Source organism: Heptranchias perlo, chromosome 7 (assembly GCF_035084215.1).
Source record: "Heptranchias perlo isolate sHepPer1 chromosome 7, sHepPer1.hap1, whole genome shotgun sequence".
Lineage (NCBI taxonomy): Eukaryota > Metazoa > Chordata > Chondrichthyes > Hexanchiformes > Hexanchidae > Heptranchias > Heptranchias perlo.
In genome coordinates this window covers 82,018,650-82,038,079 of record NC_090331.1, presented here as the reverse complement: position 1 = coordinate 82,038,079, position 19,430 = coordinate 82,018,650, and the positions used below count along the sequence as shown (strand labels likewise).

Below are 19,430 nucleotides of genomic sequence, written 5' to 3'. Positions count from 1 at the left end.
TCTCTCTGTGTTTCTCTCTCGCTCTCTCTCTGTGTTTCTCTCTCTCTCTCTCTCTCTATGTTTCTCTCTCTCTCTCTGGGTTTCTCTCTCTCTCTCTGGGTTTCTCTCTCGCTCTCTCTCTGGGTTTCTCTCTCGCTCTCTCTCTGGGTTTCTCTCTCGCTCTCTCTGGGTTTCTCTCTCGCTCTCTCTCTGGGTTTCTCTCTCGCTCTCTCTCTGGGTTTCTCTCTCGCTCTCTCTCTCTCTGGGTTACTCTCTCGCTCTCTCTCTCTGGGTTACTCTCTCGCTCTCTCTCTGGGTTTCTCTCTCGCTCTCTCTCTCTCTGGGTTTCTCTCTCGCTCTCGCTCTCTCTCTCTCTCTGGGTTTCTCTCTCGCTCTCTCTCTCGCTCTCTCTCTCTCTCTCGGTTCTCTCTCTCTCTCGGTTTCTCGCTCTCTGTCTGGGTTTCTCGCTCTCTGTCTGGGTTTCTCGCTCTCTCTCTCTGGGTTTCTCTCTCTCTCTCTGGGTTTCTCTCTCTCTCTCTGGTTTTCTCTCTCTCTCTCTGGTTTTCTCTCTCTCTCTCTGGTTTTCTCTCTCTCTCTCTCTGGGTTTCTCTCTCTCTGGGTTTCTCTCTCTCTCTGGGCTTCTCTCTCTCTCTGGGTTTCTCTCTCGCTCTCTCTCTCTCTCTCTGGGTTTCTCTCTCGCTCTCTCTGGGTTTTTCTCTCTCTCTCTCTAGGTTTCTCTCTCTCTCTCTCTGGGTTTTTCTCTCTCTCTCTCTAGGTTTCTCTCTCTCTCTCTGGGTTTCTCTCTCGCTCTCTCTCTCTCTCTCTGGGTTTCTCTCTCGCTCTCTCTGGGTTTCTCTCTCGCTCTCTCTGGGTTTTTCCTCTCTCTCTCTCTCTAGGTTTCTCTCTCTCTCTCTGTGTTTCTCTCTCTCTCTCTCTCTGTTATAGTCCAACAAATTTATTTTAAATTTCACAAGCTTTCGGAGGCTTCCTCCTTCCTCAGGTGAATGTTGTCATTTCCACAACATTCACCTGAGGAAGGGGGAAGCCTCCGAAAGCTTGTGAATTTAAAATAAAATTGTTGACTATAACTTGGTGTTGTAAAATTGTTTACAATTGTCAACCCCAGTCCATCACCGGCATCTCCACACCATCTCTCTCTGTTTCTCTCTCTCTCTGGGTCTCTCTCTCTCTCGGTTTGTCATTCCGAATGTCCCGCCCTGTCTGGTGATTGGTTATTCTGAGCCGCTCTGGGCTGTGATTGGTTGTTTTTTCCCTGTGTTGTCATGGTTCTGACCTTTGCCCCGCGGGTGTTGAGCGGCGGGCGGAGAATGAGGCCCCGGGAGCTGCGCTTCATCGGGGACCGGGATGTGCTGGGCCACGTCGCCGAGAGACAGGGAGGTAGGGCTCGGGCTGTCGGCCTGTGCGGGTCCCCGGGCTCGGGCTGTCGGCCTGTGCGGGTCCCCGGGCTCGGGCTGTCGGCCTGTGCGGGTCCCCGGGCTCGGGCTGTCGGCCTGTGCGGGTCCCGGGCTCGGGCTGTCGGCCTGTGCGGGTCCCCGGGCTCGGGCTCGGGCTCTGGGCTGGTGTGAGCGGTTCCCCCTCCCATTGAAAACTGCTGTCATCGCCCTCCCTCAAAAATCCCTCCCCTGACCCCCGTTGATCGTGGTGTCGTTTCCCAACTCGGTGCCCGCCCTTCCCGCAACTCCATGTTTGAATCCCTCCAGTCAGTTTTCCGTCCCTGCCCCAGCGCTGAAACGGCCCTAATCTGAGTCACAAATTACATCCTGTGTGTGACTGTGACTGTGGTTCACTATCCCCCCTCACCCTGTGTGACTGTGACCGTGGTTCACTATCCCCCCTCACCCTGTGTGACTGTGACCGTGGTTCACTATCCCCCCTCATCCTGTGTGTGACTGTGACCGTGGTTCACTATCCCCCTCATCCTGTGTGTGACCGTGGTTCACTATCCCCCTCATCCTGTGTGTGACTGTGGTTCACTATCCCCCCTCATCCTGTGTGTGACTGTGACTGTGGTTCACTATCCCCCCTCATCCTGTGTGTGACGTGGTTCACTATCCCCCTCATCCTGTGTGTGACTGTGGTTCACTATCCCCCTCATCCTGTGTGTGACTGTGACCGTGGTTCACTATCCCCCTCATCCTGTGTGTGACCGTGGTTCACTATCCCTCCTCACCCTGTGTGTGACTGTGACTGTGGTTCACTATCCCCCCTCATCCTGTGTGTGACTGTGACCGTGGTTCACTATCCCCCCTCATCCTGTGTGTGACCGTGGTTCACTATCCCCCCTCATCCTGTGTGTGACTGTGGTTCACTATCCCCCCTCATCCTGTGTGTGACTGTGACTGTGGTTCACTATCCCCCCTCATCCTGTGTGTGACCGTGGTTCACTATCCCTCCTCACCCTGTGTGTGACTGTGACTGTGGTTCACTATCCCCCCTCATCCTGTGTGTGACTGTGACCGTGGTTCACTATCCCCCCTCATCCTGTGTGTGACCGTGGTTCACTATCCCCCCTCATCCTGTGTGACTGTGACCGTGGTTCACTATCCCTCCTCATCCTGTGTGTGACCGTGGTTCACTATCCCCCCTCATCCTGTGTGACTGTGACCGTGGTTCACTATCCCCCCTCATCCTGTGTGACTGTGACCGAGGTTCACTATCCCCCCTCATCCTGTGTGTGACCGTGGTTCACTATCCCTCCTCACCCTGTGTGACTGTGACCGTGGTTCACTATCCCCCCTCACCCTGTGTGTGACCGTGGTTCACTATCCCTCCTCACCCTGTGTGACTGTGACCGTGGTTCACTATCCCCCCTCATCTGTGTGTGACTGTGACCGTGGTTCACGATCCCTCCTCACCCTGTGTGTGACTGTGACCGTGGTTCACTATCCCTCCTCACCCTGTGTGTGACTGTGACCGTGGTTCACTATCCCTCCTCATCCTGTGTGTGACTGTGACCGAGGTTCACTATCCCCCCTCATCCTGTGTGTGACTGTGACCGTGGTTCACTATCCCCCCTCACCCTGTGTGTGACCGTGGTTCACTATCCCTCCTCACCCTGTGTGACTGTGACCGTGGTTCACTATCCCCCCTCATCCTGTGTGTGACTGTGACCGTGGTTCACGATCCCTCCTCACCCTGTGTGTGACTGTGACCGTGGTTCACTATCCCTCCTCACCCTGTGTGTGACTGTGACTGTGGTTCACTATCCTCCTCATCCTGTGTGTGACTGTGACCGTGGTTCACTATCCCTCCTCACCCTGTGTGTGACTGTGACCGTGGTTCACTATCCCTCCTCATCCTGTGTGACTGTGACCGTGGTTCACTATCCCCCCTCACCCTGTGTGACTGTGACTGTGGTTCACTATCCCCCCTCACCCTGTGTGTGACCGTGGTTCACTATCCCCCTCACCCTGTGTGTGACCGTGTTCACTATCCCCCCTCATCCTGTGTGACTGTGACTGTGGTTCACTATCCCCCCTCATCCTGTGTGTGACTGTGACTGTGGTTCACTATCCCCCTCATCCTGTGTGTGACTGTGACCGTGGTTCACTATCCCCCCTCATCCTGTGTGTGACCGTGGTTCACTATCCCCCCTCATCCTGTGTGACTGTGACCGTGGTTCACTATCCCCCCTCACCCTGTGTGTGACTGTGACCGTGGTTCACTATCCCCCCTCACCCTGTGTGTGACTGTGGTTCACTATCCCCCCTCATCCTGTGTGTGACTGTGACTGTGGTTCACTATCCCCCCTCATCCTGTGTGACTGTGACTGTGGTTCACTATCCCCCCTCATCCTGTGTGTGACTGTGACTGTGGTTCACTATCCCCCCTCATCCTGTGTGTGACTGTGACCGTGGTTCACTATCCCCCCTCATCCTGTGTGACTGTGACCGTGGTTCACTATCCCCCCTCACCCTGTGTGTGACTGTGACCGTGGTTCACTATCCCCCTCATCCTGTGTGTGACTGTGACTGTGGTTCACTATCCCCCCTCATCCTGTGTGTGACTGTGACCGTGGTTCACTATCCTCCTCATCCTGTGTGACTGTGACCGTGGTTCACTATCCCTCCTCACCCTGTGTGTGACTGTGACCGTGGTTCACTATCCCTCCTCATCCTGTGTGACTGTGACCGTGGTTCACTATCCCCCCTCACCCTGTGTGTGACCGTGGTTCACAATCCCCCCTCACCCTGTGTGTGACTGTGGTTCACTATCCCCCCTCACCCTGTGTGTGACTGTGGTTCACTATCCCCCCTCATCCTGTGTGTGACTGTGACTGTGGTTCACTATCCCCCCTCATCCTGTGTGTGACTGTGACCGTGGTTCACTATCCCCCCTCACCCTGTGTGTGACCGTGGTTCACTATCCCCCCTCACCCTGTGTGTGACCGTGGTTCACTATCCCCCCTCACCCTGTGTGTGACCGTGGTTCACTATCCCCCCTCACCCTGTGTGTGACCGTGGTTCACTATCCCCCTCACCCTGTGTGTGACCGTGGTTCACTATCCCCCCTCACCCTGTGTGTGACCGTGGTTCACTATCCCCCCTCACCCTGTGTGTGACCGTGGTTCACTATCCCCCCTCACCTGTGTGTGACCGTGGTTCACTATCCCCCCTCACCCTGTGTGTGACCGTGGTTCACTATCCCCCCTCACCCTGTGTGTGACCGTGGTTCACTATCCCCCCTCACCCTGTGTGTGACCGTGGTTCACTATCCCCCCTCATCCTGTGTGTGACTGTGACCGTGGTTCACTATCCCCCCTCATCCTGTGTGTGACCGTGGTTCACTATCCCCCCTCATCCTGTGTGTGACCGTGGTTCACTATCCCGCCTCATCCTGTGTGTGACCGTGGTTCACTATCCCTCCTCATCCTGTGTGACTGTGACCGTGGTTCACTATCCCCCCTCACCCTGTGTGTGACCGTGGTTCACTATCCCCCCTCACCCTGTGTGTGACCGTGGTTCACTATCCCCCCTCACCCTGTGTGTGACCGAGGTTCACTATCCCCCTCATCCTGTGTGTGACTGTGACTGTGGTTCACTATCCCTCCTCATCCTGTGTGACTGACCATGGTTCACTATCCCCCCTCATCCTGTGTGACTGTGACCGTGGTTCACTATCCCCCCTCACCCTGTGTGACTGTGACCGTGGTTCACTATCCCTCCTCATCCTGTGTGTGACTGTGGTTCACTATCCCCCCTCATCCTGTGCGTGACTGTGACCGTGGTTCACTATCCCCCCTCATCCTGTGTGTGACTGTGACCGTGGTTCACTATCCCCCCTCATCCTGTGTGACTGTGACCGTGGTTCACTATCCCCCCTCATCCTGTGTGTGACTGTGACCGTGGTTCACTATCCCCCCTCATCCTGTGTGTGACTGTGACCGTGGTTCACTATCCCTCCTCATCCTGTGTGTGACTGTGACCGTGGTTCACTATCCCTCCTCATCCTGTGTGTGACCGTGGTTCACTATCCCTCCTCATCCTGTGTGTGACCGTGGTTCACTATCCCTCCTCATCCTGTGTGTGACCGTGGTTCACTATCCTCCTCATCCTGTGTGTGACCGTGGTTCACTATCCCCCCTCATCCTGTGTGTGACCGTGGTTCACTATCCTCCCTCACCCTGTGTGTGACCGTGGTTCACTATCCCCCTCACCCTGTGTGTGACCGTGGTTCACTATCCCTCCTCATCCTGTGTGTGACCGTGGTTCACTATCCTCCTCATCCTGTGTGTGACCGTGGTTCACTATCCCTCCTCATCCTGTGTGTGACCGTGGTTCACTATCCCCCCTCATCCTGTGTGTGACCGTGGTTCACTATCCCCCCTCATCCTGTGTGTGACTGTGACCGTGGTTCACTATCCCCCCCTCATCCTGTGTGTGACCGTGGTTCACTATCCCTCCTCATCCTGTGTGTGACCGTGGTTCACTATCCGCCTCATCCTGTGTGTGACCGTGGTTCACTATCCCTCCTCATCCTGTGTGTGACCGTGGTTCACTATCCCTCCTCATCCTGTGTGACTGACCATGGTTCACTATCCCCCCTCATCCTGTGTGACTGTGACCGTGGTTCACTATCCCCCCTCACCCTGTGTGACTGTGACCGTGGTTCACTATCCTCCTCTTCCTGTGTGTGACTGTGATCGTGGTTCACTATCCCCCTCATCCTGTGTGACTGTGACCGTGGTTCACTATCCCCCCTCATCCTGTGTGTGACTGTGACCGTGGTTCACTATCCCCCCTCATCCTGTGTGACTGTGACCGTGGTTCACTATCCCCCCTCATCCTGTGTGTGACTGTGACCGTGGTTCACTATCCCTCCTCATCCTGTGTGTGACTGTGACCGTGGTTCACTATCCCCCCTCATCCTGTGTGACTGTGACCGTGGTTCACTATCCCCCCTCATCCTGTGTGTGACCGTGGTTCACTATCCCTCCTCATCCTGTGTGTGACTGTGACTGTGGTTCACTATCCCCCTCATCCTGTGTGACTGTGACCGTGGTTCACTATCCCCCCTCACCCTGTGTGTGACCGTGGTTCACTATCCCCCTCATCCTGTGTGTGACTGTGACCGTGGTTCACTATCCCCCCTCACCCTGTGTGTGACCGTGGTTCACTATCCCTCCTCATCCTGTGTGTGACTGTGACCGTGGTTTACTATCCCCCCTCACCCTGTGTGACTGTGACCGTGGTTCACTATCCCCCTCATCCTGTGTGTGACTGTGACCGTGGTTCACTATCCCCCCTCATCCTGTGTGTGACTGTGACCGTGGTTCACTATCCCTCCTCATCCTGTGTGACTGTGACCGTGGTTCACTATCCCCCCTCATCCTGTGTGACTGTGACCGTGGTTCACTATCCCCCCCTCATCCTGTGTGTGACTGTGACCGTGGTTCACTATCCCTCCTCATCCTCTCAACCTGAGACACGGTTGACCAAACCATCCTCCTCCAACGCCTCTCCTCCGGTGTCCAGCTGGGACGGACTGCGCTCGCCCAATTCTGTTCTTACCTATCCGGTCGTCGACAGAAATTCTCTGCAATGGCTTCTCTTCCTGCTCCCGCAGTGTTACCCCCAGAGGCCCCAAGGATCTATCCTTTGCCCCCTCCTATTACTAATCTACATGCTGCCCCCTCGGCAACATCATGTGAAATACGTCAGGTTCCACATGTACACTGATGACACCCAGCTCTACCTCACCCCCATCTCTCTCGATCCCTTGTACCAGGTCCGGTTCTCCACCACCCCTGTGCTCTATATTGGCTCCGATCCAGCAACGCCTCAAATTTAACATGTGAACCCTTGTGTTCAAATCCCTCCATGATCTCGCCCCTCCCTATCTCTGTAACCTCCTACAACCCTCCGAAATCTCTGTAACCTCCTACAACCCTCCGAAATCTCCGTGCTTCCTTCAATTCTGGCCTCTTGCACATCCCCCAGTCCTTTGCGCCACCATTGGTGGCCATGCCTTCAGTTGTCTAGACCCTAAACTCTGGAATTCCTTCCCAAACCTCCCCGCCTCTCTCCTCAAAACCTACTTCTATGACCAAGCTTTTCATTACCTGTTGTAATATCATCTTATGTGGCTGGGTGTCAGGTTTTGTCTGACAACACTCCTGTGAAGCGCCTCGGGATGTTTGACTACATTGAAGGCACCTGGCCCCCTCCCACCGTGTCACACTCCCCTGCTCTGCTCCCTACTGAAATTGTACCTCTTTATTACAGGGGGAGTCCCTGACACCCCACCATTTTGAGTTTCTCGGTGACTTGTTTTCAGGCATTAAACTGCAGCACAATGTGCCTCAGAGATTAGTAAATGTGAAGAAAACTCCCAAGAAGCAGGAGGAGACGGAGCGGGATGAGTGGTGTCCGGAGATCTTCAACGAGCGGGATTATGTGGAGGCCCTTGGAACAGGTGGCACAGGTACTGAGTATACTGCAGGCTACTTACACAGCGAGGGGGCAATCAACAGCTTTATCAGGGTAGAATTGAGGTTATTGGAAGGGCCATTAGTCACGGTACAGAGGAAGGGAGAGAGCAAGGCTGCAGGAGTAGGCCATTCAGCCCCTCGTGCCTGCTCCGCCATTTGATAAGATCATGGCTGATCTGTGATCTAGCTCCATATACCTGCCTTTGGCCCAAATCCCTGAATACCTTTGGTGCCAAAAAGCTATCTATCTCTCATTTAAATTTAGCAATTGAGCTAGTGTCAATTGCCGTTTGCGGAAGAGAGTTCCAAACTTCCACCACTCTTCGTGTGTAGAAATGTTTTCTAATCTCACTCCTGAAAGGTCTGGCTCTAATTTTTAGACTGTGCCCCCTACTCCTAGAATCCCCAACCAGTGGAAATAGTTTCTCTCTATCCACCCTATCTGTTCCCATTAATATCTTATAAACTTCGATCAGATCACCCCTTAACCTTCTAAACTCGAGAGAATACAACCCCAATTTGTGTAATCTCTCCTCGTAACTTAACCCTTGAAGTCCGGGTATCATTCTAGTAAACCTACGCTGCACTCCCTGCAAGGCCAATATGTCCTTCCGAAGGTGCGGTGCCAGAACTGCTCACAGTACTCCAGGTGCGGTCTAACCAGGGTTTTGTATAGCTGCAGCATAACTTCTGCCCCATTGTACTCCAGTCCTAGATATAAAGGCCAACATTCATTAGGCTTATTGATTATTTTCTGCATCTGTTCATGACACTTCAATGATCGATGTACCTGAACCCCTAAGTCCCTTTGGACATCCACTGTTTTAACTTTTTACCATTTAGATGTTTTCATCTGCACTGCTTATAATGCCACCAATCTTTGTGTCATCGGCAAACTTAGATATGAGACTTTCTATGCCTTCATCTAAGTCGTTAATAAATATTGTGAATAATTGAGGCCCCAAGACAGATCCCTGTGAGTGCTAAAATAAACAGATGCAGTGTGGGTATAGGAATGTGGGGGTGGGGGTGAGTCAGCGCAATCCAGGACGTCTGGTTGAGGTACAGGGCTAAAGAACCCACAACATGATACAAATACCAGGAGTCTTGAGCAGAAATCGTTCGGTCTGTGCTGACAAGGGAGATTATGACATTGTGGCAATTGCAGAAACTTGGCTGATTAATGATGCGCTGCTCACTCAGTCACTGTCCTTAGTGAGTGTGAAGTCCGATTTTTGTCCCTTCACCACTGACCCCCGGATTGAAAGAAAAGCAATTTGAAGATCTTAACTGAGTTTTTGTGGTTTCAGGTTGCCCTGGCAACTCGATGGATGGGAGGCCTGCAGCAGGTAGTGACGTTTTCACCTTTCAAACCATCAAAAGAGGAAACAAGATGGCAAAGCTGGGTGAGTCTTTGGAAGGAGGTGAAGGGGGCGTGTGTGTGTGTGTGTGTGTGTGTGTGAGGGGGAAGGGGGCGTGTGTGTGTGTGGGAGGGGGAAGGGGGCGTGTGTGTGTGTGGGAGGGGGAAGGGGGCGTGTGTGTGGGAGGGGGGCGTGTGTGTGGGAGGGGGGAAGGGGGCGTGTGTGTGTGTGGGAGGGGGAAGGGGGCGTGTGTGTGTGGGAGGGGGAAGGGGGCGTGTGTGTGTGTGTGGGAGGGGGAAGGGGGCGTGTGTGTGTGTGGGAGGGGGAAGGGGGCGTGTGTGTGTGTGGGAGGGGGAAGGGGGCATGTGTGTGTGTGGGAGGGGGAAGGGGGCGTGTGTGTGTGGGAGGGGGAAGGGTGTGTGTGTGGGGGAGGGGGAAGGGGCGTGTGTGTGTGTGGGAGGGGGAAGGGGGCGTGTGTGTGGGAGGGGGAAGGGGGCGTGTGTGGGGAGGGGAAGGGGGCGTGTGTGTGTGGGGGAGGGGGAAGGGGGCGTGTGTGTGTGGGGGAGGGGGAAGGGGGCGTGTGTGTGTGGGGGAGGGGGAAGGGGGCGTGTGTGTGTGTGGGGGAGGGGGAAGGGGGCGTGTGTGGGGGAGGGGGGTGTGTGGGGGAGGGGGAAGGGGACGTGTGTGGGGGAGGGGGAAGGGGGTGTGTGTGGGGGAGGGGGAAGGGGGTGTGTGTGGGGGAGGGGGAAGGGGGCGTGTGTGTGGGGGAGGGGGAAGGGGGCGTGTGTGTGTGTGGGAGGGGGAAGGGGGCGTGTGTGTGGGAGGGGGAAGGGGGCGTGTGTGTGGGAGGGGGAAGGGGGCGTGTGTGTGTGGGGAGGGGAAGGGGGCGTGTGTGTGTGGGGGAGGGGGAAGGGGGCGTGTGTGTGGGGGAGGGGGAAGGGGGCGTGTGTGTGGGGGAGGGGGAAGGGGGCGTGTGTGGGGGAGGGGGAAGGGGGCGTGTGTGGGGGAGGGGGAAGGGGGCGTGTGTGGGGGAGGGGGAAGGGGGCGTGTGTGGGGGAAGGGGGCGTGTGTGGGGGAGGGGGCGTGTGTGGGGGAGGGGGCGTGTGTGGGGGAGGGGGCGTGTGTGTGGGAGGGGGCGTGTGTGTGTGGGAGGGGGAAGGGGGCGTGTGTGTGGGGAGGGGGAAGGGGGGCGTGTGTGTGTGGGGAGGGGTAAGGGGGCGTGTGTGTGTGGGGAGGGGGAAGGGGGCGTGTGTGTGGGGAGGGGGAAGGGGGCGTGTGTGTGTGGGGAGGGGGAAGGGGGCGTGTGTGTGTGTGGGGAGGGGGAAGGGGGCGTGTGTGTGTGTGGGGAGGGGGAAGGGGGCGTGTGTGTGTGTGGGGAGGGGGGAAGGGGGCGTGTGTGTGTGTGGGGAGGGGAAGGGGGGCGTGTGTGTGTGTGGGGAGGGGGAAGGGGGCGTGTGTGTGGCGGGAGGGGGAAGGGGGCGTGTGTGTGTGGGGAGGGGGTGGGGGGGGGGAGAGTGGGGGCGTGTGTGTGGCGGGGTGGAGAGTGGGGGGCGTGTGTGTGTGGGGAGGGGGAAGGGGGCGTGTGTGTGTGGGGAGGGGAAGGGGGCGTGTGTGTGGGAGGGGGGAAGGGGGCGTGTGTGTGTGGGGAGGGGGAAGGGGCGTGTGTGTGTGTGGGGAGGGGGAAGGGGGCGTGTGTGTGTGGGGAGGGGGAAGGGGGCGTGTGTGTGTGGGGAGGGGGGTGGGGGGGGGAGAGTGGGGGCGTGTGTGTGGCGGGGTGGAGAGTGGGGGCGTGTGTGTGTGGGGGAGGGGGAAGGGGGCGTGTGTGTGTGGGGAGGGGGAAGGGGGCGTGTGTGTGGGAGGGGGAAGGGGGCGTGTGTGTGTGGGGAGGGGGAACGGGGCGTGTGTGTGTGGGGAGGGGGAACGGGGCGTGTGTGTGTGGGGAGGGGGAAGGGGGGCGTGTGTGTGTGGGAGGGGGAAGGGGGCGTGTGTGTGTGGGGAGGGGGAACGGGGCGTGTGTGTGTGGGGAGGGGGAACGGGGCGTGTGTGTGTGGGGAGGGGGAAGGGGGCGTGTGTGTGGGGAGGGGGAAGGGGGCGTGTGTGTGTGGGGAGGGGGAAGGGGGCGTGTGTGTGTGGGGAGGGGGAAGGGGCGTGTGTGTGTGGGGAGGGGGAAGGGGGCGTGTGTGTGTGGGGAGGGGGAAGGGGGCGTGTGTGTGTGGGGAGGGGGAAGGGGGCGTGTGTGTGTGTGGGGAGGGGGAAGGGGGCGTGTGTGTGTGGGGAGGGAGGGGGGGGGGGGGAGAGTGGGGGCGTGTGTGTGGCGGGGGGGAGAGTGGGGGCGTGTGTGTGTGGGAGGGGGAAGGGGGCGTGTGTGGGGAAGGGGGCGTGTGTGTGTGGGGGAAGGGGGCGTGTGTGTGTGGGGGAGGGGGAAGGGGGCGTGTGTGTGTGGGGGAGGGGGAAGGGGGCGTGTGTGTGTGGGGGAGGGGGAAGGGGGCGTGTGTGTGTGGGGGAGGGGGAAGGGGGCGTGTGTGTGTGGGGGAGGGGAAGGGGGCGTGTGTGTGTGGGGGAGGGGGAAGGGGGCGTGTGTGTGTGGGGGAGGGGGAAGGGGGCGTGTGTGTGGGGGAGGGGGAAGGGGGCGTGTGTGTGGGGGAGGGGGAAGGGGGCGTGTGTGGGGGAGGGGGAAGGGGGCGTGTGTGGGGGAGGGGGAAGGGGGCGTGTGTGGGGGAGGGGGAAGGGGGCGTGTGTGGGGGAGGGGGGCGTGTGTGGGGGAGGGGGCGTGTGTGGGGGAGGGGGCGTGTGTGTGGGAGGGGGCGTGTGTGTGTGGGGAGGGGGAAGGGGGCGTGTGTGTGGGGAGGGGGAAGGGGGCGTGTGTGTGTGGGGAGGGGTAAGGGGGCGTGTGTGTGTGGGGAGGGGGAAGGGGGCGTGTGTGTGTGTGGGGAGGGGGAAGGGGGCGTGTGTGTGTGTGGGGAGGGGGAAGGGGGCGTGTGTGTGTGTGGGGAGGGGGAAGGGGGCGTGTGTGTGTGTGGGGAGGGGGAAGGGGGCGTGTGTGTGGCGGGAGGGGGAAGGGGGCGTGTGTGTGTGGGGAGGGGCTGGGGGGGGAGAGTGGGGGCGTGTGTGTGTGGGGAGGGGGGGGGGGGGAGAGTGGGGGCGTGTGTGTGGCGGGGGGGAGAGTGGGGGCGTGTGTGTGGCGGGGGGGAGAGTGGGGGCGTGTGTGTGTGGGGAGGGGGATGGGGGCGTGTGTGTGTGTGTGGGAGGGGGAAGGGGGCGTGTGTGTGGGAGGGGGGAAGGGGGCGTGTGTGGGGGAGGGGGAAGGGGGCGTGTGTGGGGGAGGGGGAAGGGGGCGTGTGTGGGGGAGGGGGAAGGGGGCGTGTGTGGGGGAGGGGGAAGGGGGCGTGTGTGGGGGAGGGGGGAAGGGGGCGTGTGTGGGGGAGGGGGAAGGGGGCGTGTGTGGGGGAGGGGGAAGGGGGCGTGTGTGGGGGAGGGGGAAGGGGGCGTGTGTGGGGGAGGGGGAAGGGGGCGTGTGTGGGGGAGGGGGAAGGGGGCGTGTGTGGGGGAGGGGGGAAGGGGGCGTGTGTGGGGGAGGGGGAAGGGGGTGTGGGGGAGGGGGTGTGTGTGGGGGAGGGGGAAGGGGGTGTGTGTGGGGAGGGGGAAGGGGGTGTGTGTGGGGGAGGGGGAAGGGGGCGTGTGTGTGTGTGGGGAGGGGAAGGGGGCGTGTGTGTGTGTGGGGAGGGGAAGGGGGGCGTGTGTGTGTGTGGGGAGGGAAGGGGGCGTGTGTGTGTGTGGGAGGGGGCGTGTGTGGGAAGGGGGCGTGTGTGGGGGAGGGGGAAGGGGGCGTGTGTGTGTGGGGGAGGGGGTGTGTGTGTGGGAGGGGGAAGGGGGTGTGTGTGGGGGAGGGGGAAGGGGGTGTGTGTGTGGGGGAGGGGGAAGGGGGTGTGTGTGGGGGAGGGGGAAGGGGGTGTGTGTGGGGGAGGGGGAAGGGGTGTGTGTGGGGGAGGGGGAAGGGGGTGTGTGTGGGGAAGGGGGAAGGGGGCGTGTGTGTGTGGGGGAGGGTGAAGGGGGCGTGTGTGTGTGGGAGGGGGAAGGGGGCGTGTGTGGGGGAGGGGGAAGGGGGCGTGTGTGGGGGAGGGGGAAGGGGGCGTGTGTGGGGGAGGGGGAAGGGGGCGTGTGTGGGGGAGGGGGAAGGGGGCGTGTGTGGGGGAGGGGGAAGGGGGCGTGTGTCGGGGAGGGGGAAGGGGCGTGTGTGTGGGAGGGGGAAGGGGGCGTGTGTGTGTGTGTGTGTGGGAGGGGGAAGGGGGCGTGTGTGGGGGAGGGGGAAGGGGGCGTGTGTGTGGGGAGGGGGAAGGGGGCGTGTGTGTGGGGAGGGGGAAGGGGGCGTGTGTGTGGGGAGGGGGAAGGGGGCGTGTGTGTGGGGAGGGGGAAGGGGGCGTGTGTGTGGGGGAGGGGTAAGGGGGCGTGTGTGTGGGAGGGGGAAGGGGGCGTGTGTGTGGGGGAGGGGGAAGGGGGCGTGTGTGTGGGGAGGGGGAAGGGGGCGTGTGTGTGGGGAGGGGGAAGGGGGCGTGTGTGTGGGGAGGGGGAAGGGGGCGTGTGTGTGGGGAGGGGGAAGGGGGCGTGTGTGTGGGGAGGGGAAGGGGGCGTGTGTGTGGGGAGGGGGAAGGGGGCGTGTGGGGGAGGGGGAAGGGGGCGTGTGGGGGAGGGGGAAGGGGGCGTGTGGGGGAGGGGAAGGGGGCGTGTGGGGGAGGGGGAAGGGGGCGTGTGGGGGAGGGGGAAGGGGGGCGTGTGGGGGAGGGGGAACGGGGCGTGTGGGGGAGGGGGAAGGGGGGCGTGTGTGTGTGGGGGAGGGGTAAGGGGGCGTGTGTGTGGGGGAGGGGGAAGGGGGCGTGTGTGGGGGAGGGGGAAGGGGGCGTGTGTGGGGGAGGGGGAAGGGGGCGTGTGTGGGAGGGGAAGGGTGTGTGTGTGGGGGAGGGGGAAGGGGGCGTGTGTGGGGAAGGGGCGTGTGTGGGGGAGGGGGCGTGTGGGAGGGGGAGGGGGGTGTGTGGGGGAGGGGGAAGGGAGTGTGTGTGGGGGAGGGGAAGGGGGCGTGTGTGTGTGGGGGAGGGGGAGGGGGGCGTGTGTGTGTGGGGGAGGGGAAGGGGGCGTGTGTGTGGGGGAGGGGGAAGGGGGCGTGTGTGTGTGGGGGAGGGGGAAGGGGGCGTGTGTGTGGGGGAGGGGGAAGGGGGCGTGTGTGTGTGGGGGAGGGGGAAGGGGGCGTGTGTGTGTGGGGGAGGGGGAAGGGGGCGTGTGTGTGTGGGGGAGGGGGAAGGGGGCGTGTGTGTGTGGGGGAGGGGGAAGGGGGCGTGTGTGTGTGGGGGAGGGGGAAGGGGGCGTGTGTGGGGGAGGGGGCGTGTGTGTGGAAGGGGGAAGGGGGTGTGTGTGTGGGAGGGGGAAGGGGGCGTGTGTGTGTGGTGGAGGGGGAAGGGGGCGTGTGTGTGTGGTGGAGGGGGAAGGGGGCGTGTGTGTGTGTGGGGAGGGGGAAGGGGGCGTGTGTGTGTGGGGAGGGGGTGGGGGGGGGGAGAGTGGGGGTGTGTGTGTGGCGGGGGGGGGAGAGTGGGGGTGTGTGTGTGTGGGGAGGGTGGGAGAGTGGGGGCGTGTGTGTGTGGGGGAGGGGGGAAGGGGGCGTGTGTGTGTGTGGGGAGGGTGGGGAGAGTGGGGGCGTGTGTGTGTGGGGAGGGGGATGGGGGCGTGTGTGTGTGGGGGAGGGGGAAGGGGGCGTGTGTGTGGGGAGGGGAAGGGGGCGTGTGTGTGGGGGAGGGGGAAGGGGGCGTGTGTGTGGGGGAGGGAGAAGGGGGCGTGTGTGTGGGGGAGGGGGAAGGGGGCGTGTGTGTGGGGAGGGGGAAGGGGGCGTGTGTGTGGGGGAGGGGGAAGGGGGCGTGTGTGTGGGGAGGGGGAAGGGGGCGTGTGTGTGGGGAGGGGGAAGGGGGCGTGTGTGTGGGGAGGGGGAAGGGGGCGTGTGTGTGGGGAGGGGGAAGGGGGCGTGTGTGTGGGGAGGGGGAAGGGGGCGTGTGTGTGGGGAGGGGGAAGGGGCGTGTGTGTGGGGAGGGGGAAGGGGGCGTGTGTGTGGGGAGGGGGAAGGGGGCGTGTGTGTGGGGAGGGGGAAGGGGGCGTGTGTGTGGGGAGGGGGAAGGGGGCGTGTGTGTGGGGAGGGGGAAGGGGGCGTGTGTGTGGGAGGGGGAAGGGGGCGTGTGTGGGGGAGGGGGAAGGGGGCGTGTGTGTGTGGGGGAGGGGGAAGGGGGCGTGTGGGGGAGGGGGAAGGGGGCGTGTGGGGGAGGGGGAAGGGGGCGTGTGTGGGAGGGGGAAGGGGGCGTGTGGGGGAGGGGGAAGGGGGCGTGTGGGGGAGGGGGAACGGGGCGTGTGGGGGAGGGGGAACGGGGCGTGTGGGGGGAGGGGGAACGGGGCGTGTGTGTGTGGGGGAGGGGGAAGGGGGCGTGTGTGTGTGGGGGAGGGGTAAGGGGGCGTGTGTGTGTGGGAGGGGAAGGGGGCGTGTGTGGGGGAGGGGGAAGGGGGCGTGTGGGGGAGGGGGAAGGGTGTGTGTGTGGGGGAGGGGGAAGGGGGCGTGTGTGGGGGAGGGGGCGTGTGGGAGGGGGAAGGGGGTGTGTGGGGGAGGGGGAAGGGAGTGTGTGTGGGGGAGGGGGAAGGGGGCGTGTGTGTGTGGGGGAGGGGGAAGGGGGCGTGTGTGTGTGTGGGGGAGGGGGAAGGGGGCGTGTGTGTGTGGGGGAGGGGGAAGGGGGCGTGTGTGTGTGGGGGAGGGGGAAGGGGGCGTGTGTGTGGGGAGGGGGAAGGGGGCGTGTGTGTGGGGAGGGGGAAGGGGGCGTGTGTGTGGGGAGGGGGAAGGGGGCGTGTGTGTGGGAGGGGGAAGGGGGCGTGTGTGTGGGAGGGGGAAGGGGGCGTGTGTGTGTGGGGAGGGGAAGGGGGCGTGCGTGTGGGGAGGGGGAAGGGGGCGTGCGTGTGGGGAGGGGGAAGGGGGCGTGCGTGGGGGAGGGGGAAGGGGGGCGTGCGTGGGGGAGGGGGAAGGGGGCGTGCGTGTGGGGAGGGGGAAGGGGGCGTGCGTGGGGGAGGGGGAAGGGGGCGTGCGTGGGGGAGGGGGAAGGGGGCGTGCGTGGGGGAGGGGGAAGGGGGCGTGCGTGGGGGAGGGGGAAGGGGGCGTGCGTGGGGGAGGGGGAAGGTGGCGTGCGTGTGGGGAGGGGGAAGGTGGCGTGCGTGTGGGGAGGGGGAAGGGGGCGTGTGGGGAGGGGGCGTGCGTGTGGGGAGGGGGCGTGCGTGTGGGGAGGGGGAAGGGGGCGTGCGTGTGGGGAGGGGGAAGGGGGCGTGCGTGTGGGGAGGGGAAGGGGGCGTGCGTGTGGGGAGGGGGAAGGGGGCGTGCGTGTGGGGAGGGGGCGTGCGTGTGGGGAGGGGGCGTGCGTGTGGGGAGGGGGCGTGCGTGTGGGGAGGGGGCGTGCGTGTGGGGAGGGGGCGTGCGTTGTGGGGAGGGGGCGTGCGTGTGGGGAGGGGGAAGGGGCATGTGTGTGTGGGGAGGGGGGGGGAGAGTGGGGGCGTGTGTGTGGGGAGGGGGAAGGGGGTGTGTGGGGAGGGGGAAGGGGGTGTGTGGGGAGGGGGAAGGGGGTGTGTGGGGAGGGGGAAGGGGTGTGTGGGGAGGGGGAAGGGGGTGTGTGGGGAGGGGGAAGGGGGTGTGTGGGGAGGGGGAAGGGGGTGTGTGGGGGAGGGGGAAGGGGGCGTGTGTGTGTGGGGAGGGGGGGGGGAGAGTGGGGGCGTGTGCGTGTGGGGAGGGGTTGGGGGGGAGAGTGGGGGCATGTGCGTGTGGGAGGGGGGAGGAGAGTGGGGGGCGTGTGTGTGTGTGTGTGTGTGTGTGTGTGTGGGGGGAGGGGGTGGGGGGAGGGGAGAGGGGGAGAGTGTGCGGGGAGGGGCAGGTGGTAATGTACGGGGTGTGGAGTCAGGTGTGAGGTGGGGTGGGTCGGGAGGTAGTTGGCAGCTCCATGAGGTGAGTTCCCTGGGCAGCGTGTGAGGAAGGAGGCACATTCCCAGCCTTCGATATCGACAGTTGATGGAAAACATTTCAATACAGCACAGGTTAGATACAGAGGGGGTGGGGTCGGGGTTTCATTCAACGGTGGGTTGGGGGGGGGAGGAGGAGGAGAGGGGCGGGGAGTTTAGTCCTGAGGGAGAGAGAGGGGCGGGAGCTTAGTCCTGAGGAGGAGGAGGAGGAGGAGAGGGGCGGGGAGTTTAGTCCTGAGGAGGAGGAGGAGGAGGAGGAGGAGGAGGAGGAGAGGGGCGGGGAGTTTAGTCCTGAGGAGGAGGAGGAGGAGAGGGGCGGGGAGTTTAGTCCTGAGGAGGAGGAGGAGGAGGAGGAGAGGGGCGGGGAGTTTAGTCCTGAGGAGGAGGAGGAGGAGGAGGAGAGGGGCGGGGAGTTTAGTCCTGAGGAGGAGAGGGGCGGGGAGTATAGTCCTGGGGCGGTGGGGGGGGGGGATGTGGAAGAGCGGTGTGGGAAGTTTAGTCCTGGGGGTGGCGGGTGGGGAAGAGTGGGGTGGGGAGCTTAGTCCTTTTTGGGGGGGGTGTGGGGCGGGGAGTTTAGTCCTGGGGGGGGGGCGAGAGAGAGATGGGGGGGGAAAAGAGAGAGATGGGGAGGGGGGAAAAGAGAGAGATGGGGGGGGAGGGGGGAAAAGAGAGAGATGGGGGGGGGAGGGGGGAAAAGAGAGAGATGGGGGGGAGGGGGGAAAAGAGAGAGATGGGGGGAGGGGGGAAAAGAGAGAGATGGGGGTGAGGGGGGAAAAGAGAGATGGGGGGAGGGGGGAAAAGAGAGATGGGGGGAGGGGGGAAAAGAGAGAGATGGGGGGAGGGGGGAAAAGAGAGAGATGGGGGGAGGGGGGAAAAGAGAGAGATGGGGGGAGGGGGGAAAAGAGAGAGATGGGGGGAGGGGAAGAGAGAGATGGGGGGAGGGGGGAAAAGAGAGAGGGGGGAGGGGGAAAAGAGAGAGGGGGAGGGGGAAAAGAGAGAGGGGGAGGGGGGAAAAGAGAGGGGGGGGAGGGGGAAAAGAGAGAGAGGGGGAAAAGAGAGAGAGAGGGGGGAGGGGGAAAAGAGAGAGATGGGAGAGGGGGGAAAAGAGAGAGAGAGGGGGAGGGGGAAAAGAGAGAGAGAGGGGGGAGGGGGAAAGAGAGAGAGAGGGGGGAGGGGGAAAGAGAGAGATGGGGGAGGGGAAAAGAGAGAGATGGGGGAGGGGAAAAGAGAGAGATGGGGAGGGGGAAAAGAGAGAGATGGGGGAGGGGGAGAAGAGAGAGATGGGGGGAGGGGGGAAAGAGAGAGATGGCGGGGGAGGGGGAGAGAGAGATGGGGGAGGGGGAGAGAGAGATGGGGGGGAGGGGGGGAGGGGGAGAGAGAGATGGGGGGAGGGGGTGGAGGGGGAGAGAGAGATGGGGGGGGGAGGAGAGAGAGAGATGTGGGGAGGGGGAGAGAGAGATGGGGGGGGAGGGGGAGAGAGAGATGGGGGGAGGGGGAGAGAGAGATGGGGGGGGAGGGGGGAGAGAGAGATGGGGGGGGAGGGGGAGAGAGAGAGATGGGGGGGAGGGGGGGAGAGAGAGATGGGGGGGGAGGGGGGGAGAGAGAGATGGGGGGGGGAGGGGGGGAGAGAGATGGGGGGAGGGGGGGAGAGAGAGAGATGGGGGGAGGGGGAGAGAGAGAGAGGTGGGGGGGGAGAGAGAGAGGTGGGGGGGGGAGAGAGAGAGGTGGGGGGGGGAGAGAGAGAGGTGGGGGGGGGAGAGAGAGAGTGGTGGGGGGGAGAGAGAGAGGTGGGGGGGAGAGAGAGAGAGGTGGAGGGGAGGGGAGGGGAGGGGGTGAGAGAGAGGTTGGAGGGGAGGGGGAGAGAGAGATGGGAGGGGGAGGGGGAGAGAGAGGGGTGGGGACAGTCACTGCTGGCACTTGCTCCGGTGGGGGTGGGGACCATTGATGCTTGCAGTGCTCACTCGTTCTGTTTCGAATCACAGCCCTCTGAACTTGCCCAGACTCCGGGGAAAAGTGTGACGTTCTGTGCAGCCGACGGCCCATCAAAAGCGGATCTGGCCGGGAATCTCGGTAAGTCCCCAGCTCCAGATAACTCCAGATTCTAATAAGGGACGCAACCT

At 62.6% G+C, this 19,430-nt stretch overlaps 1 protein-coding gene across 1 annotated transcript; it reads left to right on the top strand.

Moving 5' to 3' along the window:
- Positions 1-1,279: 1,279 nt before the first annotated feature.
- Positions 1,280-19,430, top strand: LOC137323379 (origin recognition complex subunit 2-like). The gene is made up of 4 exons (XM_067986866.1): positions 1,280-1,377; positions 7,777-7,923; positions 9,241-9,336; positions 19,294-19,430. Exons 1-4 carry the CDS (start codon positions 1,308-1,310, stop codon positions 19,413-19,415), a joined length of 435 nt encoding a protein of 144 aa, XP_067842967.1. The 5' UTR covers positions 1,280-1,307; the 3' UTR covers positions 19,416-19,430.